Here is a 27226-nt window from a genome sequence, read left to right on the forward strand (position 1 = left end):
AATCTAACAGTTTTTATTGGCTTTCAAGGGCTCCAGAGCACTGAATTTCAAACGTTTTTAGGGTGGTGGGAGGGCCTACTCCCACAGTAGAGGAATGAGGAGAATCAGATTTAAGTGTCCAAAGACCCCTATATGCATTTCCTCTCAACAACCATTAACATAAAAATCCCAGAGACACCAGTTCTTTAGTGTTTTAACATGAGCTTACAATTAGTCTAATTTAAAAATGTAAGCATACAACTAGACTTTACCAAAGAGGAACGCGTTTATTTCACTTAAATTCTTAAAAATACTTTTTTGGCAGTTGACACATAAAATGTCCTAATGTAAAAAAATTTCATTGAAAAGAGAAGCATAAAAAACAGACCCAAAATGTTAAGATTTTATTTACAAAGCTTCTTTGTTGTACAGAAAGTAAAAATGCTGTTACAGTCTTGGTGCAACTGGTAGCCACAGACGGCCGGCTCACCAATCACAGCTCCCCGCGCTACAGCAAGTCTGACATGAAAACCTAACAACGCTTACAATTTTGTTGGGGTGAAGTCCCCAAGCTTGATGGTGAATTTCCAAGAGGGGCTAAATGGAAGAAGGTGGAATGTCACAGGAACTATTCTTTGGCTCTTTGGGTGGGTGGGTGTCCTGGGGTTTGTATCACAGCTACCTTTTTTTTTTTTTTTTTTTTTTTTTAAACAGCTACCAAATCCATATGAGCAGTCCAACCAATACTGAACAGTTCTTTCTTTGCAAGTTTTTTGGGGTCTTAATCATCTTCTCCTTCATCGTCTGTTTCTCTCTTCCTCTTTTCACCTTTCCCACTTTCTTCCTCTTCTGCACAATAACAAAAATTCACTTTGAGACAATCGGAAAAGTATTTGCCTATGTTATTGCTAATGGAGGTAACAATGAACTTTTGACAGTTGGGAGATTTAAAACCTGTAAGCTTGAACGGACTGGTAGGTTGCTGATTTTAAGGGTATTAACGAAGAAGCGCAACTAGCAACTACTGAATTAAGAAGGGCAACATGCCCAACAACATCAAATGACAGCGAAGTTAACCCAGTTTTCTCCATTTTAATGTGCTGTCTTTAAGTTGACTCACATTGTAGCAACTGAGTGTTTAACTCAAAAGGTATTTCTTAGAATCCTCAGGTATCTGGTATTCATTCTTGAGGATCTAAGAATACCTACACATCATCCTGTTTTTTTCCAACCAGTAAAAATTCGAGGCTGTATCAACGAAATTACCTAACCACGCATGCTGTTCTGAAAAGCTCCCTGAGGGCGGTACTGAGCCCTACCTACCGTTGCACTCAGGGTTAAGTTTAGTCCAGTGGCTGGCACAGACTGCAGATGCTGAGAAAGCACAAACCAATGGAAAGCAGAGCAAACAATCTGGTACTCTGAAACCCACACAGGTGTGAGAATCTGTATTTCCAACAATTAACAAATAAATAGCTGTTTCATTGGTTTTGGTTGTGGTAAGGAAAAGAAGTAATAGTAATAAAGTTGGAAAGATGCTGTATTTATATTTTGCAAAAGTTATGATCCAGTTATTAAAACTAGTGAAAGACTTCCCAAACCAGCAGTGTCAGGTGTGGCAGTAATCCCAGCACTGGGGTGGGTAGGACACACTCCAGGCACCAGCCAAGGGCAGCCTCCTGTCTGCGCACACCCACTACCGCCTGAGCCCAGGCGCCCCGACAGTGCTGTACAAGCACCTGTGAAGGCTACCCGGGCCGAGGGAGTCTTATTTTGTTCTCTCTTTAGTTTCAAATTCAAAATTAATGGCCATTTCCCCGTGAATTTTTAACTGAGGAGGACCTACGTGCACGCGTAACACCCACCTTCATCTTCATCTTCATCCTCGTCGTCTTCATCTTCATCAACTTCTCCATCATGTCCAAATTCTTCTTCCTAAAGACGAGTAAATAGCAAATGCTATTGGATTAATCTGCAAACTTAGAAGTACAGAAAGATAATTTGCCAATAAATGTAATAATTCATCAAGAAGAAAACCTTTTAATATTATCTTTATCTACTTGAATGTCCTGAAATCTGTTCATTTTTCTGAATAAGCTTAAACTAAAATTTTCTTTATAAACTGCTTTTTAGGATCTTAACTTTTTACTTTGTTGCCTTTTTCAAATATAATTCCATTTGTCCTCCCCACTGCATAAGAAAGCAAAATGGAACTAAGAGAATTTGTGGTGTCAGACTTGCTGCTTTCTTTTTCTATATTCTTTTCTTTAACCTTCTTTAATCTGACTTCTGGTGTAATACTGAGCTCCCTGTCCTTCTAAAGTCACCTATTCTTTTTTTTTTTTTAATTTTTTAGATTTTATTTATTTATTTGACAGACAGAGATCACAAGTAGGCAGAGAGGCAGGCAGAGAGAGGGGGGAAAGCAGGCTTCCTGCCGAGCAGAGAGCCCGATGCGGGGCTTGATCCCAAGACCCTGGGATCATGACCTGAGCCGAAGGCAGAGGCTTTACCCCACTGAGCCACCCAGGCGCCCCCTAAAGTCACCTATTCTTACAGGGGTCTTACATCTTTTCTTCATTACTTTCCTATTTATTGACTCTAATTTCATACATATATAAACAAGCATATATACACATATGAACACACACACACACATATGCCCACATAAATTATGTATAGATATACATACACACCATATACGTAGATATAAATAAATATATAGAGAGAAAAAGAACTGTCTGTGATCCAAGCATTGGTTCATTTTCCTGGATTTCCATTCTACAGGTCTGATAAATAGTGTATGATCATATTTAGTGGATCCACTTTCTCCTAATCTGCACAGCATTGCTAGATCTCTGCTAAGGAAACCCAGCAATCCACTTTTTCCTACAAGTATTCCTATGGCTGTTTTGATTCTACATTCCTTTCTATATTCATTCCCCTGAAGAGCTAATTCAGTCTTAAGGTTTCAAATATTAGCTGAAAGACCTTGTCTTTTGAGAATTTGCTTTATTTTCATTTGTATTAAAAGTATAACCCCCTTTTCATTTATATTAGAAGTATTTACCCTAGTTATATAAAATAGAAAAACAAACAAACAAAAAAAACAAACTGCTTTTTAGGGGCACCTGTGTGGCTCAGTCATTAAGTGTCTGCCTTCAGCTCTGGTCATGATCCCAGGGTCCTGGGATCAAGCCCCACATCCGGCTCCCTGCTGGAAGCCTGCTTCTCCCTCTCCCACTCCCCTTGCTGTGTTCACTCTCACTGTGTCTCTCCCTGCCAAATAAATAAAATCTTTAAAAAATAAAAATAAAAATAATAAATAAAACTGCTTCTCAGAAGCATTTAATTTGCCAGATGTGTTTAATTAGTATACAATTTATAATGAATAATTCAAAAAATGATTTTAGAACCCTGAATTTCAGAAGAAAATTTTTATATGCTCATCCCCATAAAAAGTTTCTTTTAGGAATTTAATTTCATTAAATACCTATGAGATTACACAAATTGCTCAGCCTTTCTTTTTTTTGTACTACAAAGCAACGTGCATTCTGATGACATCCCATTTTCTCTGTTTTCATAACTTCCTTGAGGTCTATCAAAGTCAAGTCACTCCTTTCTCCTGTCCTTCTGTGGCATTCAGCTCCTCAGAGGTGTTGTATCACTGGGTGTCCCATAAACTAGACAACTTTCAAGACAGGACCTTTCAAGACAGGACCACATTCTTGCTTAACTTTGCATCCCCACCTCTTTAAAACAACAGGCATTACATGTATTTACTGAATTAAGCTGAACATACAAGAACAAGTTCAGACTTGGTAAACATATCCTTCCCTTCAACACAACCAAGGGATGGACATACTATCAGCTCACAACACTTCGTTTTCTCACCCTATGGAAAGGACACTCACTACTTCCTAAGTTAAAGGGTCAAAACTTATCCCACACAGCCAAGCACTGTGTCTAATTTGCATTCTGTAAGCATTCTGCTTAGTATTTACTAAAAAGGGGAGGAAAAGAATTCTACCAATCATGTCATTATTGGTCTATTTACAAGTTTACTACTTTCATCAGAAGCCCATTTTCTTTCTTTTCTTAACAACAGCAGCAAAAAAGACCTCATTTTTAGCTACAAATAGGAAACAGAGCAGCCAACAGTTACACCAACCTCCCCACTGACTTCGTCTTCATCTTCTTCTCCTTCTACATCTTCGTCTTCATCTTCATCCTCTTCATCATCAAACTCTTCCTCCTCACCATCCTCATCCTCCTCATCTTCCTCATCTTCTCCTTCTGAAACAGTCCAAAGGAGTTCATTAAATCCCCTCGATGGCCCACCAGGCACGCGTACTAAGGTGCTAGGGCACTTTAGGTCGGTCTATGAGACAAACACTGGGCTACACCAGTGTCTGGGAAACCCACGTACCACACTTGCCCCCTTTCTCCCAGGCAGCTGTAACCTTTATCCATCAGAGCTCCTTTATCCATCAGTCCCCTCACATCTGGAGGCCAGGAGTCCTGATGGACTAGCTGTATACTACAACAGCTACTGATGAAAGGACAGAATTCCTATGATCTGCTTCAAAATAAGGGAGAGGGAAGTAGTTTGGGATGTAAACGTATAACATAAGATCAGCCATAAACCAGTAATTGTTGAAGCTCAGTGATGGGAACGTGAAAGTTAGTTTTACTGTTATTTCTATCTTTGTCTATGTCTAGAATTTTCCACAGCAAAAATTATCACACACCTTCCCCAAATAATTAACACTGAGCTCCTTCTCTGCGGTAAGGGTACCACCACAAAACCAGAGGCAGATGAGTAACCTGAGAAACGCTCATAAGCCTATAATGGGAGGGTCAGCGTGGGTGGGGAACAAGAGGCAGGCTGAGAGGCACCTGCAACCTGTGTCTCTACTCCAGCTGGTGCAGGCCTGGAGGCTAGCAGTTCTTATCGCTCCTGGTCCTAGAGCCTGCTGCGCTGGCCAGCTTCCTAGTCTCTGCAGGCTCTTCCCTTTCTTCTCCGCTTGGCTAACACGATTCAAACCTTTGGGTCTCAGTTAAACATCACTTCCTCAGACAAACTCGCCAGACCTCCTAATCCTGGCTCATACGCTCTCACACGAGCACCTGATACTCCTCCATTATCACATGCTTTACTCACTTGGGATTACTTAACGTTTCTCAGCAGACTGTAAAGACCAAGGCCAGGAACCATGTCTCCTTTCTACTTTCGAAACTATATTCCACAGTCCCTGGCACATAAAAGCTCAAACTTGTTGCTTGACTGATACTCGCTCTCAGGAGCTGCTCTCCACCGTCCAAGGAACTTCCTTACAGGCTCTTGCACATGTGGCCACTCGACTTGTTTAAGGTGAACTTAAGATGACAAGAGGCATGACGAGGGTTTTCATGACTACCTGAGAACCTTCAGTGAAGGGAGTAAGTGATGTGAACATATGGAACAAAGAGAGAAGTCCTATTCTGTGTCCGCTTTACCATCCTACATCCGCTCCTTGTTTGCCTTGTCTCCAATCTGCGGTCAATCTGCAAAGATGCTACCAGAATATTACACCATTAATTGCACCCAAGCTGCCTGATGTTTTTCTCCTTTATTTTTCTTGACCATTTGTTTTATGTATTTTTCTCTTTAAAGAGAAGATATTTAAAATAATGCTTCAAATACAGTAATACCACAAATTGCAGCAACATTAGGAATTCTAGGACAGTAACTTTTCTTCATGCTGACTTATGTGAAAACTGATCATTCTGCTTCCTCTAAGCCACTGGAGGTGAGAAACTATTTACCCTGAGTGGCTCAGAGTCAGTGAGTCACGGTGCAGGGAGAGCACAAGACCATCAGGAAAGCGATTTTATTTACATTTGGATACAACGGACACGTACCTACTATCTGTGAAGTGGTAGGCCTTGTGAATAAAGAGGACAAAAACTGTTTCTACCCAAGATCATCACAGCATAGTTGAAAGGGACAAGAGTAGCAGAGAGTGACAGGTTATGAAAGAGGTAAGCAAGGAAGAGCTTTAGCATGTGCAAGGAACCTAACCTAGCTCATGAGCATCAGGAAATGCAGTCTGGAAGTGCTGACAAAGCTGAGTTTATAAGGGTAAGTCAGACAGTAACCCAGAAAAGAAACGAACAAGGCAGGGAAGACACGAGATGATGGTCCTTTCAGTAAACTGTAAACCACAAATACTTCAATGTGTTAGGGCTCCAAATTCGAGGCTAACAAATCATTTTTATTTTGAATCATTTGAAGGCTTCAATGTCCCAAGAACTTATTAAAATTAATTAGAGGTCCTAGTTCCAAATTTAATGGAAATAAATTCCCTATACACATGGAAAGTAATTATTGTTCTCAATACCAAGAACATTCAACCGCTAATCACGACCTTTGGCGGGCAGAAATTAGGTTCACTGGATGTTACCCCCACCTACCTTCATCCTCCTCTTCTTCATCCACACCATCCACCTCAGCATCTGAGTCAGGGGCTTCCCGATCCTCTCGATCATAGCCATCCAGATAGGTCAGCTGGGGCAGAAGCTTGAAGACACTCTCTCGGTAGTCATTCAGGTTAGTAACCTCACAGTTAAACAGATCCAGGCTTTTCAGATATTCCAACTTTTTCTGAAGAAAAGGATTAAGAAACAAAATTTCTAAACCAAAGGAATATAAGCAACAAAACCCATCTCCCGAAGAGGTAAGATTCTAGGCTCTGTATTCATTTAGCTGCTACTGACTCAGCTTTATACACAGGAAAACATCTCAAGTCCTTCACAACCTTTATAATGCGCCACTAGATTTTAGATTCTACAATCTACCTTCTCTACCTTCTCAGAGAACTGTCTTTTTCTGGCAGCATTAGTAATTTTAAGAAAAACGAATTTGAAAAACTATTCATTAAAACCGGATCTTTTCACAGTATGAGACAAATCAGAGTTTTAATAAATTTGGTTCAAAACTAAGTTTTAACATTGAAGTAATCAGATGGCCAAAAGAACTTGCTGGATATCAAGTCCAGTCTTCAATGCTCTGGGGTGGCAGGATGGGGGAAAACAAATTCATTCAATTAATCAATGCATCAATTTTGAAGTACTTGTGATTTCTATTCAGAGACACAGATGTGAAACACAAGAGAATAGCATATAATAAAGCAAATGATAACAATTATTGGTAATGGTTATTCTCCAAAAAGAGAGGAGTCAGTACAGGCTGGGGAAAGGGAAGGGGCGCTCAAGAGTTGAAACTTCTGAAGGAGAGAACAATGTTCTTTTTTTAATTTGAGGGGAAAGGATCAACACCATTACCAGACCTTCCTGATATAAATTTCTTCTGATTTTACCATACCCTGAAATTTTGTTGCAATACCTCATTTGTCTAGAACTTTGGTTTAATCTATCTAATGTACAAAACACAAAATAGTTGGTATCTGAAAGCCTGGGTCGAGGAAAGTTTTCTGAGTAGCCAAAGTAGATAAGAAAATGTCCATGTATTTTACTCAGGGACTCATTTGCTATTACAACTGTGTAACAGTATTTCAATCCCAGCTTTTGCAAATTGTGACTAAAGGTGAAGGGAGACTCTGGGAGGGCAGAGGGAGTATATTACAGGCAAACAGAAGAGAACAGCAGGAAGTAACAGCAGACCCTCTTAGGAAGAAGAGGGCCAAGTTTTTAAAACGCAAACACAAAACATCAAGTAGTATGTAGCCTAGTGCCCTCTAGAATAGGGCCAATAAGCACAGAGGGCACAGGACATGTACCTTCATAAATGTCACTTTTAAGTGTTCTGAATCAGGAGAAAAAGCTTGGTATTCTCTGAGAAAGTAGTACTATAACAAAACAAAAACAAAACTAAGAGGATCTCTGCATGAAGTAAGCTGAAAAAAAAAAAAAAAACAAAAAAACACTGTTCAAAGGCTTTGATGCTTTATTGGGAAAACTATTTCAACATTCACAAGCCCCAGGAAGAAATGCAGATGGAAAAAACCTTGTCTTCAGGACTTGAGGTATCTTAGTGATCTGGGAGAGTTAGAAAATAATCTAAAATCTTTACCCTAAAGCAGGGCTTGGCAAAAGATGACCGGCTCATCCTGGCCCACCGCCTGTTTCTGTAAAATAAGTTTTATTCTAACACAGCCACTTCATTTGTTTATGTACTATGTACAGCTTTTTTCGTATTAGAATAACAGCAAAGCTGAGTAGCTGCGACAGACCCTATGGCCTACAAAGCCTGAAACATCTATCTGGCCCCGTAGAGGAAGGGCTGCTGACCCCTGGACTTATAGGATCTTCATCTTCATCTTCCTGGTCACACTTGTTTTATTTTCACTGAGCAGCCCTTGGGAACTGAGAGCCAGGCAGGGACACAGAGCAGGGTTACGGCAACAGGCAAATGCACTCCTCCAAACACCAATGTACAGTGATCCGAGACTTTGTGGATCAAATAATGTGCTTATGTAAGTCAGTCCCCTGAGGTCTTAAGAAAGCGGTCCCCAGCCCTTCTAATCATAGGGAGAGCTGCTTTTATGTTGTGTGGCTTTCAGATTAGGTTCCCTACCGGGTAGGTCCTGACCTCCAGAAGCCCAGGTAGGGCTTCCTGCCAAAGAGGGAAAAAATGTTGTAATACCACCCCAGACAACTAGCTGACACACTGGGAACTCTTTTCTCTTCACAAAAAGGTTGTCTCTGTACAGCTAAGATACGACCACAAGTAAATTTAGGCAGCTTTCCCAAAGTCTAAAAATTCTTCACTCAAGGGAATGAGCCATTTGCTTTTCAAAATTATTCCCTAGGAATGGATGCACAAAAATGCATACAACCCCTGATCTTTCACACTCTCTGGTGCCTCAAGCCCCTTCTCTAGTTCCACCTCCTGTCACAGTACACAGGGCCTCCACCTATTTCTGAAACTCCAATGAATCTGTGAAATTTTTGGCTACTTCTTAAGAACCCATTATGAATAACTCAAACGTGCCAAACAGTATGCTAGAAAACAAAGTGAAAGTAAATAAACAACAACAAAATTCCAAGTAACTGTAGTACTCTAGAACTGTTTAAAGTAATATAATTGTGCTTTAAGGCCCCAAATATACTACCCACAGATTTAGTCAGGAACCCAATGAAATGTGTAAATAGTGCTTTAAAAAAAAAAAAAAACACCAAAAAACAAACAAACAAACAAAAAAAAAACCGCTCAAAAATCAGAATGCTACCACACCAGAAATGTGGCCTAAAACTAACAGGCTAGCCATAATAAACATTAAACATTTTATTAACAATAATTTTGCTTGCCTTCTTAGAATTTAGAAGGGCTTTGGGGGATGGTTTGGATGGCCCAGGTCTCTTAAAAAAGGTGTCCAAGGAAGTTTGAATTGATGCCTTCTTTGTCTCTCGATTAATGTCCCTGTAGCAAGCAGAGGCATTCACAATCATTGCAATGACTGTAAGAACTGGGCTCAAAGTAGACGGTGTTCAAAATGTACGTGGTTAATGAGGATGAGAATGGTGTTGTTCCCACTGAAGAATACTTTCAGAAGACAAAACGGACCCAACATTCCCCCCTTCATCTTCTCCTGCAGTTTTATTTTATTCCAAGATAAAACTTTAGGAGACCTACCTAGCACCCCCAGGCACCTGAAGAGCAAGTTCAGGAGAATGGTGGGAGGTCAAGCTTTTCCAGATGGCCCTGGCTGTGCAGCACTGTGGCTCTGTCACTGGCTAGCCTGGTGTGTGACTCTGGACAAGGGATTCGGACTCTCCCAAGCCTCAGCTTCCTCATGCATAAAAGAGGGCCGTGTTATTTCTTATTCTCTTTGAAGAAATGTGAGGATTACTAACGAAATCGCATACATGAAGCATCTACTGCAGTGCTTGGTACATAGCAGATCCTCTAAAAATGGTAAATACAATTATTTACCACTCTTCATTGTCCTGGGGGACCTAGATGTTCACAGCCACCAAAGGGCGCTCATACATCACTGACCAGGTCAGGAACGCCCAAGAAAACAACTCCCACAAAATGTTTGCTTCTGCTCTGCCTCTGTGTGCTAGACCATGGACAAAAACTTCTAGTCATCAAAGAGGACTCAGGTTGGCACAAGAATTGGGCAACAGCCAATGACCCACCATGGGAGGCACTGCGTGGCACTCTGTTCTAGAAAAAAGGGGTTCTTAGATTCACAGTAACCCTGAATCAATAGGCCTATCATAGACACATACACAATGAAGGAAGGTTCAGGAGAGACTCCAGCACTTAATTTAGTGCTCCTCTTGGAATTCTCAGTTTAATGTTAATTTGGGTATGGAATAAATATGAAGGCAAAAAGAACAGGTCCCAAGGGCAGTGGAAAGAATGCCAGAGTTGAATTTAAACCTCTACTTTGCCATTTATCATGTGGCCACTGAGTAATTATTTAAGCTCTCTGAAGTTGGTTCCCTCATCTCTAAAAGGGGGACTGTCGTTCTCTTTTCTCTGGGTCACAGGAGGATACAATGGGCCAATGTTAATGTCCTTGAATACAGCAAAACTCACTAATGTTTGCTGAAACACTGGAAATGGGGATTGGGTTAGAGGAAAAGAACAGACTAGTAAAAAGGAAGGAGCCCAAGTATCTGGGTGTACCTACAATAGAACAAAGGGGCAAATTCACGAAGCAAAGGTGAGAAACAGGCTCCTACCATTTGAGAAATAGGAGCTAACCATGGTGCACTGAATGAAACATAAAAATAAAGGGACTCAATAAAAGGTGATTTAACCTATGTTAGTGCAGAGCCTTAATTATTGATTAGGAGAAAAAAGATGCTATAATTCTGGCAGGAAATCCTCTCTGTTAAATGAAGTCACAATTTAACTCCATCTTCCCTTGAAAAATCGACAGAGCATTCTGTACAAGTTAGGTGAAGCTCAAATATTTTAATGTGCTGTGACATCAGAATTGAAAGTGATAAGATGTCTTATCCTCTTGGGTTTTGCTCTTCTGGATCCTGAGACAGCTCCTACCTGCTTGCAAAACCCTCTCCCAATTAATGTTTGCTAGATAAGTCAAATGGGAAGACTGACTGAATGTATGAAACACATGTAAAACAAGTTGGGAGTTCCATTAGCCTTATTAAAATGGAATTCAGGCTCAATGACAAATTTACAGAATGCAATATTTAGACAAATCAGTCACTTAACAATCTTGAATTCATAGCACTTTCCCAGTGGCAGCCACACAGAACAGCCTGGGAGGCTGCCCCACACCTTACATTAACCTCTCCCTGCCCTCTTTTCTGCCCTACAACTTCCATGTGGCCTGGACCCCATTAGCACAGCTTCCCAACTTACAAAGCAAAGTTAAGCACATTACCATATTTTATTCTCAGAACTCCTAAGTATAAAGTAAGGCAGAGCTTATTATCCTCCCTGCTTCCTAAGTGAGGAAACTGAGGCCCAGAGAGAAGAAGCAATTTGCCCAAGGTCACACAATAAGCCTGTAACCCAATTAGCACTTAACATTTTACAGCTTATCCCAGTATGAAAACCGAGGATTCGGAGGTTCCCATGCAAAACTTAAGGCGACAGTGATCCAGCGGGGCACAAGATCAATTAGAAGACCTAAAACTAACTGGAGCTGTCCTTGGACTGTTCCATCTACAATTCAGATATGCCATCCAGTATGAACAGCTTTTTCTGTAAAAGTATAAACGTACAGACTAGCCCGGCCAATGTGAGGAAAAAAAAATTTTAAGATAAATGTTTAAGTCTATGGTCAATATAGGAAAGTTAAAAAGGACAAAAAAAAAAGGAAAAAACAAAATTCCCCTTGGAAGGAAACCACCACAGTATCAGGCAGGGAGAGCAAAGCCACAGGAACACATAACCAGAGATACCCTGATCTTTAAAACTTCTACAGAAAGTGTTGTAATAAAAACCACCACCTTCTTGATCAATTCTTATCATTTCCAAGCATTTCCCTCACTATAAATAAATATGAAAATGAAAATGACCAGTAAGTCCTGGTTTCCAAGTCCTCACTTACTTACCAAAGGTTCCAAGGTGCTGATATCTTTCAGTTTATTTCCACTTAAGTTTAGATGTGTAAGATTTGGAAGTTTTTCTGCTAACATGTCCAGACCTCCAAAGATTCTATTGTCACTGAGCTCAAGCTGCAAGAGAATATACCACACACACACAGATACACACAGAGAAACCCCTATCATTAAGGTGTCATAAGTAGCTAATACAATTCTTAAATACTTATCAAGATCAAATAATCTCTGCTCCTGTTAGGGCATGTTTATTCATTTTGTTTGATTAAAACCAGATTATGTAGTTTACAGATCCCAAGAACATTTGAGGAAAGGAGGAGAAACAGAATGGATAAGAGCTGCATTTTCCTAACCAGCTGCTAATTAGTTTGCTCAAGATCTGGCCCTGACATCGGTGAATCCATTTTCTAACCTAAAAAGTGGGTCAAGACAAATTAGAATTCTTTGAGAAGTTGCAACAGTCTATACCTGCCAGGAAGGGTAAATGGTCTGTGCATTCTAAGCAGCTTATTCCATGTGCCAAACAAAGCTCACTATGCCCCACTTGAAAGCTGATCTGGTCCTATATAGTTCTGACACACTGGAAGGTTCTCTACCTGGAAGCCACCAGAGAGTGTTGTTCCGAAGGCTACAGGAGTGGCACAGGTCCCAAAGCAAGCCCTTAAAGAAGCTCCAAGACCTCAGGAAAGTGAGTGGGCCAACAGCTTCAGGGCTGCTGAAACCAACTCCCCAGAGGCCACTTCTTGCATAAACCCAGCACTAGCCTTTATGAGAACCTACTCTAATTTCTTAGTGGCAGGTCAAGCAGCACAGCAAGTCGTGTGCCAATGAAGGAATGAGCCTTCACTGAGCAATCAGAACCCGAAGTGAAAGAAATTAGAGCCAGAAGTATTAAGACAGTCGAGGGCATATAATTCAAACTCTTCATTTTACAGATGAGAAAACTCGGACCACAGAACTGGTTTCAATTCTCTAGTTTAGGGGCCAACAACAGCAGCCAACCACATCTAACTCTTACACAGTACCTACGTGTACTTAGGTACAGAGCCAGGCACTGTTTGAAACACTAGAAATATGAGCTTATCTACCTTTTTTTTTTTTTTTAAAGGATTTCACAGACAGAGATCACAAGTAGGGAGAGCTGAGGGGGGAGGCAGGCTCCCTGCTGAGTAGAGAGCCTAATGCGGGACTCGATCCCAGGACACTGGCATCATGACCTGAACCAAGGGCAGAGGCTTTAACCCACTGAGCCACCCAGGTGTCCCAAGCTTATCTGCTCTTATGATAACCCTATAGGGTAGGAAGAATTATTATCTGGATTTAAAAATGAAGAAAATGAACTATAATTCTGTGACTTGCCCTAGATCACACTACAGTTCCAGGGGTGACCAAAGACCTAAAGCCAGGCAGGCTAGCTTCCTTAGAATTCGTCCTTCTCACTATGCCATGTACTCAGAATAGCATGTAAACTTCATGTAATTTAGTCTTTGGCATGCAATGAAATGAACTACATGATACAGAAGAGAGGAACTTTTAAAAACTTAAATACTTGTTGAAAGAATGAATTTAAAAAACAACAAGTCCTCGACTTAGGTGTTACTAAATATTTCAGAAAAGGAAACACAACACTTCTAAACATTTTTTTCCTTCCCATGGGATATTCCAAATTATCTAGTCATGCTCTAGATTTGTAAATACAAATCTATGGGCATCTGGGTGACTCAGTTGGTTTTAGCGTCTGCCTTTTGCTGAGGTAATCTCAGGGTCCTAGGATAGAGCCCCTAGTGGGGCCCCTGCTCAAGGAGGGAATCTGCTTCTCGCTCTCCCTCTGCCCTCTCCCCCATGCTCTCTCACTCTTCTCTAAAATAAAAAATCCTTAAAAAATATATATATATATAAGTCTTATCAACAAAGACTCAAGTGTTTGCTTTACTGAGATTCCAGTAAATCAAAACAAAAACAGAGACTACTTTCTTTGGTTGGTTAGAATGTCACACATATGTAATATTCCTATCCTTTCAACATGAATTAGCTTAAGGAATAGAGACAGCAAGGCAATCTGCCAACACATTTAGTGGCATGTTTATTTTGAAATGAAATCAATGTGTAAATTTAGGAAACCTGGGATATTTACACACTAAAATTTCTTTCAGAACCAGTTTCTTTTTAAAAAACAATCTGTGCTCCAGGGTAGGAAGAAAAGGAAGTTTGTTATCTGTTGTGAGAACCTCTTGTCTGCCTTTATGTTTGATATGTAGATCTCTCCACTCCTCCCTAACTCTGCAAGTAAGTGATTAACAAGGCTTCAGAAGGATTTGATAAAGCCTCTTTATAGATAGTCACTGGTTCACTTCTCTTCTGAGTCTGACAGAGTACACACACACACCACAGTAAAGAGGAAAATGTATTAGGATGCTAGGAAAACAGAACTCGAAATACACACTAGGATCACACGAGCAACAAGTCTATGCAGATACATGCTTAGAAAGCCATCATTTGTTTAATGGGTTAATCAGAGCTCCCAGTGTCACCAATAACCCATGTAAATACAAAAGGATTACACCTGAACCTCTAAAATAGATGCTTAGACGAAAGGAACAATATACAAATTTAAATATAACAGGATTATTCTTTCTGATAGGAAGCTAAGTTACCTGAAACTCCTCTGAGTTTCAGGTAATGTCTAAGCATTTATTACCTAAGGCAATAAATTTAAAAAGTTTCCGGGTTGGTTTTCTTTTTTAAATATTTACTAGATTGAGAGAGACAGAGAGAGAGTGAGCACAAGCAGGGGGAACAGCAGGCAGAGAAAGAAGCAGACTTTCTGCTGAGCAGGAAGCCCGATGTGGGACTCGATCCCAAGACCCTGGGATCATGACCTGAGCCGAAGGCAGACTGGTAACCGACTGAGCCACCCAGGTGTCGCGGGTTTTTGGTTTTTAATTAATATACTTTACCCATAACAATCTCCTCTCAGGACTCAAAGCAAGCTACTGAACAGCCTACCTGCATTTTGCCCAAATCTCATTACAGATTTCTCTGTGTACCTTTGGATAAAAGTTCTGCTTAAATTCCCTAATAAAGTGAATACCAAACAGTGGAAAAGCCTGCAATACTTACACATACTTTTCATTATGTAATAGAGAAAGTACTGGTTTAGGAAATAGGAGATATGGGTTGTTTTGGCTCAAGTGCTAACCTCTTTTGTAGGTGGCTTTAGGCAAATACCTTTCTGAGTCTATTGCTAATGCCTATAAAGCGAGGGACTAGGCTAGAATCAAGCAAAGTTTCTTCCAGTTTTGACTTTCTGGAGCCCCGAGACAGTTACATGTGCAAGGACATGAGAAAATATTTTTCTAGAGGGCTTTTTTTTTTTTTTAATTGGTGGCGTGACTGATTTACAATTAGACCAATGAAGTACTAACAACGAGCCATAGGCTAGGATGAGAAATACAGTAGCTTTGTTACAATGAATTCTTGCAGTCACAAGACATTTTAAGCTTTCTGGTCATTAAGAATTACACAATAGGTTTGAATGATCAGACTACACATCTGAAAAGTTTTTACTGAAACTCACCCTTAATCAACAAACATAAAACATGAAGAGTGAGAGGCACCTTTGGTTCTTAAACCAGACCATACTAAGAAAAAACCACAGCTAACATTTTAACATAGAGCAATTAACCAGTAATAGCTTATTCACAAAATAATTATTTTTCATAACTACTACTTATTGAGCATCCAACATGTCTTATTCCTAAACATCACAGCAGTTCTGTGAGGCTGGGTGGTATCACCAGTTTAGAGGTGAGGGAAACTGAGCCTTAGAGTGATTAAGTACCCCGCAGAAGATCATCAGGGAACTGGTGGAGCTAGAATTCAATCCCAGATATGCCCAGGTCCAAAGGCCACGTGCGTTCTGCTAAACTAACTGCTTCCTTACAGGTAAAATCATACATGTTTCCCTTTCTCAAGATGTTCTCTCTTTTACTGCTAAAGACAAAGTACTTACCTTTTTCAATTTAGGTAGTTTGGGGAGATTTGAAACTGAAATCAAGCCTACATTTATTAAACTGAGGAACTCTAAGTTCACAAATTCAGCTGTTAAGCCCTCAATTTTCCCATCATTTGATTTGCAATTATCCAGGACAAGTTCCCGAACCTGTGGATGACAAAGGGGAAAGAAGGAAAAAAAAAAAAAGCTTTCAGAAACACATAAAACAAAGAACAAAGCAAAACCTACAACCATAAACACCCAGCAAAAACATCCACATACAGGGGCGGCCTTAGACCTAGATCACAGTTATAAATAAATGAAAAATGATTAAGCACTTAGTAACAATATACTAATAGCAGGGATGGAATGTTACACCACAGTATAAATAAAGATTTACTCTTTACTTTCCACAGACAGAACTGCAGTTCTTAAAATATAAGTGAAGAAACTATATCTTCCTTATTCCTTTTCCCAGGTCTGTTCCCCAAGAGGGGACTTTAACTATGAAAGCAGAGAAGACACCGCCCCACCCCTACCCTAACCCCACCAGCTGAGTCTCCCTCAAGGCCCAGGGGACTGACACAAGGAAAAGAGGAAAACTTTATTTTTCCTATCAAATCCCTAACCAATTTTGGCAAGAGGTTTCTGCACTACACATTTTCACTTTTGGTTTTATTAATCTTTACTAAGATTTTCTTGATAATATAGAAGGGGTCAAGATGCAAGAGGACTTAATTCAAAACAAAGATCAATTTGGGTTACATGTGAGAAAACTATTTCTACAGAAGAAAACTGTTAAGACATTAAATTAGGTTCCTTTTCCAGGCCACAAAGTCTTCTTTGTGGGTCCTGTAATTCAGAATTCCAATCCATCCAAGTGTACCGTATCTGAAGATTTTATTTATTTGTATTCATTTTTTAAAATTTTATTTATTTATTTGACAGACAGAACACAAGTAGGCAGAGAGGCAGGTGGAAGGAGAGGGAGAAACAGGCTCTCCTCTGAGCAGGGAGCCTGAGGCAGGGTTCAATCCCAGGACCCTGGGATCATGACCTGAGCAGAAGGCAGCCGCTTAACCAACTGAGCCAGCCAGGCGCCCCGTTATATATATATTTATTACTTTAAAGTGAGCTCTACACACAGGATGGGGCTTGAACTCCTGACCCCAAGATCAGGAGTTGAGTGCTCTACTGACTGAGCCAGCCAGGTGCCCCACAATTCTAAATACTGATTAATTAATAAAAGTCTACTGTGTATCTATCAGGCTAATCCCTACTTCCACTCCTGCTCTGTGGTGGACACTAAAACTTGTAACTTTTTAACACATTTTAGTCAATTTACACTGATGCAAATTAGACTTAACAGCCAAAGGCACTCTTGTTGTGAATCTACCTTTTTTTTTTTTTAAGATTTTATTTATTTATTTGACAGAGAGAGATTACAAGTAGGCAGAGAGAGAGAGAGGAGGAAGCAGGCTCCCTGCTGAGCAGAGAGCCCAATGCGGGACTCCATCCCAGGACCCTGAGATCATGACCTGAGCCGAAGGCAGCGGCTTAACCCACTGAGCCACCCAGGTGCCCTGAATCTACCATTTTAAATAGCATTAATCAAGCATGCATGTGGAAGGGAGATGCTCACAGTTCTACAATGAGAATATGAGCTAATAATGTCTTCATTCTCCCATACAAAATCCAAGGATACTACTCTAGTAATTGCTATCATTTACGAAGCACTTTATTTATTTATTTATTTATTTATTTATTTATTTTTGCACCACTACACCTTCCCGTCTCCCCCATTTACAGAGAAGGACACAGATTTAGAGTCTGTGATACCCACAACACCACAACTTCTCACTTGCTTCTTTACTACTTCTCACTACCCTGTTTACTTCCTCCTCCTAAGCCCTGGTTACAGTGAGGACACATGCAGGCCAGCTACACCTTTTACTTCTTTCCTTCCTTCATTCCACACTTCTTTACACACCTCTGCCATTTTCTCCTTTTCTGGGGAAAAATCACATCTGAAAACTTAAAAGTGTCAAGTGAGGTGGGATGGGCTATAGGAAGAGATGACTGAGGTCATATCCTGGCTCTTCCATTTAGGACCTGTGTGACCTCAGAAAAGTCACTTAGCCTCTCTGCGCCTCAGTTCCTCATCTGTGAAGGAAGATAATAGTATTCATGGCATGGAGCTAAAGAGGAGTAGCACCTGGAACACACTAAATGCTAAAAAAGTAACCTCTGGGGAAAGGGATGAGGGGAACGACAGGGACCTCTGCTTTTATTCATATCTGTACTGGCTTTTTATAAGCATGTATTTCTTTTGTATTAAAAAAAAAAGGAAAACCAACAAACCATAAAAATAAAGTCAACTATAATTGCTCACACATCTAGAACAGCAATACTACTAAAAGTCCTCATTTGGTTTGGGGGATTTTCTATGACTGTATCTCACAGAGAATCCAAAATATTATACAGAATGACACTAATATGCCAAAGCCAAGTGAAGAGGGACTAGAGTTAGCCATATTGCCTCCCAGCTCACTGGGTGAAATCACCTCTTGGCTATTTCTTTCAACTGATAAAATTCCACTGTAACTAGGGTCATCAAAAACTACCATAAAGATTCAAATGTAAGCTAAAACAGGTCTGCTGAACCAACAGAATAGGAATCAAGAGGAGGGAACAGGGAGGGGGAAAAAAAAGATGTTAAATGATTCAGATCTGCGGGTTCAGTTGCTGGGTGTGGAAGATGATGGAGGGGAAGCTGAAGTCTGGCTTAGAGAAATGGGAGCCATGTAGCTAGATGCAAGTTAAGTAGGGAGCAGATTGGGAGGGGCAGATGTAATGAATATCATGAAGGATACTGAGTTTAAGGCTCCCTTTGGATGCGTGGGTACAAGTTTCCCCAGACAACAGGACATGTGGTTTGGGGTGCAGAGAAGGGTTGTCAGTTCTGTTTTTGGAGTCATCAGGGTAGAAATAAGAGTGAAAGGGTGGAATCCCTAGGAAGAGGACAAAGGACAGATTGCAAAAAAGATGAGAAGAATCAGGAATGGTACCAATGGTGGAGTACTGGTTTCAAACACCTGTAAAGGCTTCTGAAACAAGGCACAAGAAGTTACTGAGGAAAGGACTGAAAAAATTAGAAAACGTCAATGCTCATCAAAAAGGGACTCCTTTCCAGGATACACGGTGGGATGCAATGTGAAGAATGGATTCACTTTTATATACAGAAAATCTCTCAAGAAGAGAAAGGGAGACCTTCCTTTATAACCTTATTTAGCGGGCACCTGGGTGGCTCAGACAGTTAAGCATCTGCCTTTGGCGCAGACTGTTGATCTCAGTGTCCTGGGATCAAGCCCTGTGTCAGGCTTCCTGCTCAGCAGGGAGTCTGCTTCTCCCTCTGTCCCCCCAACTCATGAGCTCTCTCTCTCAAATAAATAAAATCTTTTAAAAAAAAAATCTTATTTAGCATTTCAATGATGATAATATGAATCTATTAGGAGAATAAAGACTTAAAAAGTCACCACTAGATTTCAAGCTTCATTATGGGCAGGGTCTTGTCTGTTTCAGTCACCACTATACCCTAGGTATGAGAAAGAGCTTTCACAACTGTTAGATGATGAAAACTAGTCACAGGCTTATCAGAGTACTGATAGAGGTTTGTGTCAGGACTGTAGGGGGTTAAGCAGATGCAGCAATAGAAAACCTGGATATAAAAGAGAAACTCTTCCTGATCCTGAGCATTATCGTATCGATGCAAGAAATATCTGTCACTGTTAATATTTTGGTATTAACTTACTCTGTGTATTTCAAATATAGGTGAGATAAAAGTCTGTTACTAAGCATTCTTTTAACAACACTGAATATTTTTAATGGCTAAAGAAATTAGAGTATATAGGATATACCACAAATTACAATCCTCTTGTATATTTCTAATTTTCCCATTTATAAATAATGGCATGATACCTTTTTACATAAAACTTCTGTAATCAGGATTCTTTCCTCACAATCTACTGGTAGGTGAAAGAATAGAGACATCTGAGTCTGTTACTGAGTTCCAAGTTCTTTTTATATAAAATGGCAACCAACCCCTATTATTTTTTGTGACCTTTCTTGATATATGGAAATTTTAGGTATTTGCGTTGTCTTTTTCTCAAGGATATCGTTTTTACCTTAAGAAAAAAAAAAAAACCCAAAGAAACGTGGACAAAAAACAGACCAGCCAAAAAACGACAAAACATCACATTAAAAAAGTTGATGTGCAACTACAATAAAAACTGCGTATTAAAAATGAGATAGATCATTCTACTCTTGTTGGAAGGTAGGGCGCTCCTCCTATGGAAAAAGCCAGGATGGATACAGGTGTAGGTGAGTTTATAAGTGGGAGAGCAAGAAGTCAGGGAATGCACACCTGAGACTTTTAAATTTTCTCCACAAGTAGGGCACCTGAGTAGCTCAGTTGTTAAATTTTCTCCACAAGTAGAAGGTAACAGAATTTACTGGGCTGAGTCAGGCAGAGGATTGTATGGCTCAGCAGAGAAGGCATACCCCTTGACTTTTCCAGGAAGGCTGAAGTAGTAGTAAAGAAACCTGACACCCCTGGACAGGAGTACCAGAGGCACAGTAAGAGGACAAGCCCCTGGGAAAAATGCACAAAGTGGGAATTACTGAAGAAAGCAGAGACCACAGGGTTCCACTTGGGGCTCTGCCTGAGGACAAGAAGTCTGGAAAGCCAACTGTCAGCAGCTGCCTTCTAGCTCATCTGAAGTTCTACAGAGGAGCATGGTGAAATGTGTCTGCTCTCAGGCACTGCATCAGCAGCATTTGAGGAAGTCTTCCCCCTGCCCTGTTCCTTGCTATGGAGGGACCCTGACTTGCTTGCAAGCCTGGCAGAACTGTGGGAAAGGGGACAGTGAGCAGGGAGTTGGGGATAGATAACCCCATGGCCTCCCAATACAGACCCAGAATAAATGAGGGATTCTAATAAAGAAAAAATGGCCCCAGTTTCTCCTCCTGTTCCAAATGCTCTCCGAGCTACTATCTAAGGAGGTAAGGCTGGGCAGGCATTTGTACATTTGGGTGTACAACTCAGGGAGCTATTTGATCCAAGATAAAGTTAGCTGGCTTTCTGTTTGAAGACTGATAAACTTTAGAGACCAAATTTACTCTTCATCCTTCAATTTCCAATTAAATTAGATCTTTCTAAAAATATAAATTCAAGATAAATACTTAAAAACTATAAATAATCCATATTATTTCCTATTTAAATCTTGTTTTTGTTTTCTGCGACTATAAGAAAAACCATTATTTTCTACTACTTTTTAACCGAAAAATCTGAAATATACTATAGTCAACTTATGGGGATTGGTGCTAGCAGAGAAAAAAAATCAAGCAATTTTCCTTTCATCCTCTCCAACCTGCTCTCTTTCCACTCCTCTGGCTATTGATATCAATTTTACCTAACTGGTTTGGAACTGGCTGGGTGATCTTCCCCAATTAGAATGGTTATAACCGTTACAAGGAGGGGGGAGGTAAAGGTATGGAGGAATTATAGATCATTTTGAGTGATCAATTCCTTTAATTAGAAAGTTAATACATGGTTATTGCAGTAAGTGAAATAATCTGAAAATGTAGAAAAAGTAACTCCTGGCATCCTTGCCAAATTTCATTCTTCTGAGTTAACCAATGTTCCAAACCTTCTACTTTACCATTATTTTAAAATGATGTTTTCAGACACTTACATGATTTCCCTGATATGAGGAATTTGGGAAACAAGACAGAGGATCATAGGGGAAGGGAGGGAAAAATGAAACAAGATGAAACCAGAGAGGGAGACAAACCATACGAGACTCTTAATCTCAGGAAACAAATTGAAGTTGCTAGAGGGGAGGGGGTGGAAGGGATGGGGCAGCTGGGTCATGGGCACTGGGGAGGGTATATGCTACGGTTGAGTGCTGTGAATTAAGACTGATGAATTACAGATCTGTATCCCTGAAACAAATAATACATTATATGTTAATAAAAAATAAAAATAAAAAATTTTTAAATGTTTTCAAAATGACAGAATATATATTAATGGTTCTCAATTTTATTTAGGTGACAGGACTGTCAGCATGAAAGAAGGAAACACCCATATCCTATTGGTTGTATAGGTAAAGAAAGGAACCATTCTGAACAATTTGACAGAAGACAGATTCACATTGCAAGAGGTTCCTTTCAGTACTACTTAAAATGGCAAAAAAACTTCTAACTACCCCCATAAATTATGATCTATGCAGACATTAACAATGAAACTGCAAAATAATAGTAACACACAGAGATAGAGAAGTTTACTGTATTTATATATATACATTAAAAGAATCTGAATTTGGAAAATATTAAATATTTGGTAGACTATATACCCAAATGTCTAGATGGTAGAAATCTCACATCCCCCCATCCTATTTTATTTTTTATCTACATCTACTATTTTTTTCTTCAATTTAGATATAATACTTTAAAAATGGGGGGGAGGCAAGCAAGTTGCTATGTAACCAATTAGAATATCCCACTGTGCTGAAAATTACATTAAGAGACTTAAGACAGAAAAAGTTGGGGAAAAAATGTAAAGGTGTAAAGTAGGAGAAACAGAAGTGTCTGTCTCCTAAGGTTACTCTTATTTATAAGAGGAGTGCCTCGTCTTTGCACACAGCCCACCTAAGTCCCACGGAGGCATCCAGTGAACCACAGGAATTGCCTGCCTTTCTAACTTTGAATGGAAAACTCCCAACAGCTAACATCAAGGCTGGTGTCCTGGACGCAGAGTTAATAAAGTGCTCATAACAGAGGGCCACATTTCGTGCAAGGGAAGGATGAGAGCCTCACATAAAGAACAGGTGTTCTTTCCATTCTGGAATATAACTAAATTGTGTTTCACTAGCCCCATCAGTGTTTTAGTTCACATCTGAAAATACCATCAATTTCCGTGGTGTATATGGTATTACTAGCACTGCACAATTTCTTCTCAGTGAAGTAACTGACGATACAAATATTTTGTATAAAATATTTCTTATCCTTGCCTATATTTTGAAATGATGATCTTCATTCTTTATGTAGATTTTTAAATGCCATCTGCGGCATTTTCCCACTATGAGAACACACCTGATAAGAAGAGCTGTTTTGGTCGTAGGAAAAAACCTGAATTACATATTTCTTCACAAGTCCCCTCTTAAATGTGCGTACTTGTATTTATAAGGAGTAAGACCATAGTAATTGGTGAACTGAACCTACTATCTTGGTCTCACACACTGTGGCCAACACAAGAAGGTAAGGGTTACCAGAGTCATCTTCAAACCTCAAAATAAAAATCAAAAAGTCACATACACAATAAAAGCCTATCTGGCCTTAAGAAAAAAAAAATTACAAAAGTCATGTGTGATCAAACCTCTACCCTCCTCAAACACTTAGTTCTCATTTGACGGCATTAAGTTCAACCACGGAATGCATATATGCCTTTAAAAGCCTCCTGTCCGTATTTTAGCTGTACATCCAATGATGGTTCTTTTCTTTCCCCCCAAATGACAAGAGTCTGCAGGCTCCCAGAGGCCAAGCCTACTCTAACAGCTGGCCCCACAACAAACATAAGGAGCCATGTGACTGAGTTTGATTTTAAAGAAATCCTCTTCCAACTTTTCATTTGCCTCAATGATGATTCTTTCGTGCAAAGCGCTATTTAACTCTTTTAGAATTTCCTTCAAAATCTACAGCATTCTTTCCCCTGAAAAAGCCTTCAATTTAAGATCAAAGCTTTCCTGTCTTAAGAGCTGAACTCTTGCTGAGTCTCCTCCTCAGGGTTCCCAGGGGAGCCTTCATGTGTCCCCCAACCTTAGCAGGCTTCCAGAAGGGCTCCCAAAGCCCCTAAACTGCAGCAGTGCAATTTAGATACCTCCGGGTTCTGAGGCTCCAAGATGGAAGGCACTGCTGTCTAGTTCACCCTGCTTTTCCAGGCCCCGCCATACTGCCGGTACTCAAATATTTAATAAACCAGTAGTGGACTGCTGTAGCCTAGTGCTATCCAATAACAGTAGCCACTAGTCACCTGCTGCTTTTGAGCACCTAAAATGTGAATAGTGCAACTGACAAACTGACTTTTAATTTAACGTTGATGAAACAATCACATGACTAACCTGTCTTTGGCAAGAGTATAAGGCCTAAGTTGATTACTTGAAAAGTTTACACCTGCTCCTACTTAAGTACTTCTAAAAAGTAATACACTGGTTACTGCATATGTGAAAAAACTCCATATAGTGGGAACTTCAGCCCAGTTGTGTCTCCCAGAAAGCGTAAAAATTCTCTTATCAAACTTTTAGTTCTCGCACAAAGAGTTGAAATCCTAGTTTTAAAGCCCTTTGAAGATCCACGTGCACACTTTTGGAAATTTTGGCTAAATTTATTCCACATTCTACTAACTTGCAGCTCGCAGCAATAACGCAAGGGTCTGAAATTAACAACTTAAAATGAGAACAGAACTCTTTTAAGTCTTAGGGTGCGAAAAGGCTTAACCTTTTACACTAGCACGTGGCCGACACAAAATGTCTGACTGTGGACGGAGGGGACGGCCGTGGTCGAACCCCAACCAGAAAACCCAGGGGACCATCTGGCAACGCCCACCCCTCAGGTCCTCCAAGGACGCACGGGGAGGCTCGCCGCGTACCCCATTTGTGGGGACACACCAAGCGAACGCTGGTTGACAAATTTCCACAAGTTGGCAACTTGTTACCACAGCTGCCTGAATGCACGAAGCGCGCCCATCGCTCGACTGGGACAGGGTGGGAGAACTTCCCCTAGGCTTCCCCACCGCCACGGAACGCCACTCACCCTAGCCCCGGGTCTGGCGGAGGCGCGGCCGCCCCGCGCAGGCACCGGGGAACATGGCCCCGCGCCCTGCCGCCGGGAGGGCAGGGGTGGAGAATAAAGAGGCGATTCTCAAAGGCCCGCCCGCAGCTCACGCAGCCGCCGCGGCGAGTGCCGGCCTCCCTGGAGCACGTGCGGGGGCAGAGGCCGCGGAGACCAAGCGGCCCGCGAGCCCAGTCGAGGCCCGCCCGTACCCCTGGCGCCTGGCCCGGGCGGAGGCGGCCGCCTGGCGTTGCCCTTTTAAGAAGGGGGGAGGGGGGACGGCAGCGCGCCCCACAGGAGTCGAGCCGGAGGAGTCAGTGGCGGCCGCAGCGCGCAGCTCCCGCCAGTACGAGCACAGCCCCGGCGAGGCGGACGGAAAAGCCACCGGCTGAGCCCGGCAGCGGCGGCCCGAACCCACAGGCCGGCTTACGCGGCGGAGGGAGACAGGCGCCCGCCAACATGGCGCTCTGTCGGACCGTGGCGCGCCCCGGCTGGCGCGAGGAGCCACAGCCCGCCCACACCGAGGGGCCAGACTCCGGGCAGGGGCCCCGGGCTCCGCCACCACGGCACAGAGAAAAGGCGAAAACGCCGCCGCCGCCAAGCCTGGGCCGACCGGGACGCGCCCTAGGAGACCGGGAATGGGGAAGGCCCAGAGGACGAAAGGGGAGGGAGAGAAACAGGGGAGAAAGTTTTATTTTTAGGCTTGAAAAATGGCGGGAACCGCGTCCTTTTTTCAAACTTGGCCTCGGGAGGGACGGCGGTTGCGCCACCTCCGCCGTCCGGCTCGCCCCTCCCCCGCTCCGCGCGCGCCAGGCCGCGCCCGCCCAAGCCCCCGAGCCCGCGAGGGGGCTCCTAGCCCCCCTCAGAGGCCGACAGCCCCCTCCTCACCCCACGGCCCCCCACCCTCGGCCCGGCCGGTGCCAACCGCGAGCCCCGAGCGGAGGAGTCCCCGCCCCGCCCGAGCCCCTTCCGCGGCCGGCCCGGGGGCGCGCGGAGCCCCGGCGGGCCCAGCCCCGGCTGGCCGCGCGGCTCCTCGGCAGGCCCGGCCTCCGCCCGGCCGCGCATCCCGGGAGGCTGCAAACATGGCTCCCAGCGTTACACAACCCCCTCCTCCCTCCCTCGCCGCCGGCCACACGCACACGCGCTTCTCCGGGAAAGGACCCCGGCGGGCGAGGACCTCAAAGTTTCCTTTTCCCCACCCCACCGCCTTCCCCAGACGGCCGCGGGGGCCCGCGGGCGCCAAAGAGTTAATCCCCGCGCGCTCGCTCCCCCCCTCCACGCCCGCCCGCCTGCCCGCCTTCCCCGTCCGAGCCCGCGAGCTGCGCCCTTCTCCGAGCCGGAGCCGGCGAACCCGCGGCCCGGGCCCCGCAGGTGGCCACCATTACATGCAAGTCATCGGGGGGGAGAGGGCGCCCAACGGAGGTTCTGCTTACAGCTGCCGGGGTCCGGTTCCTCAGCTCCAGGTGGATCCTCCTCTTCATGTCCATGTTTCCCTCTTCCCCCCTCTTCAAACTTAACTTTCCGCGGCGGGGGCGGAGGGGGGAGAGGCGTCCCGGCCTGCGCAGCGAGGGCCGTCGGAAGGGGTCTGCTGGCGGTAGAGCCCGGCGGCGCGGTCCCAGGCGGTGGGCGGCGTGCGGGCTGGCGAACGGAGCCCCCGGAGCCAAGTTACTCACGGGAGCGGAGAGAAACCATGGAGGGAAAAGGGGGCTGGAGCGCAGCGCAGGTCTCACTACCGCCGCCCCCGGCCGCGGCCCCGCACTGCGCTTAAACCGGCGACGCGGCGCGGGCGGCTGCTCGGCTCCACTCGGCCCCGCGCGGCGCTGCTCGGCTCGGCGGCCGCTGCTGCACCAAGGACGGGGCGGGGAGACGCGCGGCAGGAGGGGCGGAGGCCGGGGGTGGGTGGGGGGAGGCGCAGCCCCGGGGACTGGAGCGACTTCCTCCCTCCGACCGCACGTGGGGTGGCTGATGTAAGACCTTGCTCGGGGGGCTTCCCCGTCCGCCGCGAAGCCGAGACCCCCGGGCCCCACCTCGCGGATCTTGGAGGCGGGTCTGAGGCTCGCGCTTGGACGTTTGCCCGGAGGGCTGCGGGGAACCGGGAGGCCAAGTCCGTCCTGGGAGGCTCGACCAAGCCAGCCCGACGCCCGCTAAGTGGGCAGACGAGAGAGCGCTGGACCCGCCTTCGCCTTCCCCTCCCTCATGCTGTACGAGGCCAACAACCCGAACTCCGCTCTCCTTGGCCGGGCCGGGGAGGGCAGTGCTGTGAGGACCCCCAGTCTCGGGGAGGAATCGCTGCCGGCCCGCGTCGTACCGCGTGGC

The 27226-nt window shown here is 43.2% G+C and overlaps 1 protein-coding gene across 2 annotated transcripts; it reads right to left on the reverse strand.

Annotated features, from left to right (window-relative positions):
* Positions 1-368: 368 nt before the first annotated feature.
* On the reverse strand, positions 369-26748 carry ANP32B (acidic nuclear phosphoprotein 32 family member B). Of its 2 annotated transcripts, XM_032307323.1 has the most exons (7): positions 26344-26745; positions 16043-16192; positions 12025-12147; positions 6436-6625; positions 4151-4275; positions 1845-1914; positions 369-828 (listed from the first exon to the last, which is right to left on the reverse strand). In XM_032307323.1, exons 1-7 carry the CDS (start codon positions 26395-26397, stop codon positions 761-763), a joined length of 780 nt encoding a protein of 259 aa, XP_032163214.1. In that variant the 5' UTR covers positions 26398-26745; the 3' UTR covers positions 369-760. The 2 variants fall into 2 exon arrangements, with proteins under 2 accessions (XP_032163214.1, XP_032163215.1); XM_032307324.1 differs by lacking the exon at positions 16043-16192 and having other exon boundaries at positions 26344-26748.
* Between the last annotated feature and the right edge of the window lie 478 nt (positions 26749-27226).

Source organism: Mustela erminea, chromosome 12, assembly GCF_009829155.1.
Source record: "Mustela erminea isolate mMusErm1 chromosome 12, mMusErm1.Pri, whole genome shotgun sequence".
NCBI lineage: Eukaryota > Metazoa > Chordata > Mammalia > Carnivora > Mustelidae > Mustela > Mustela erminea.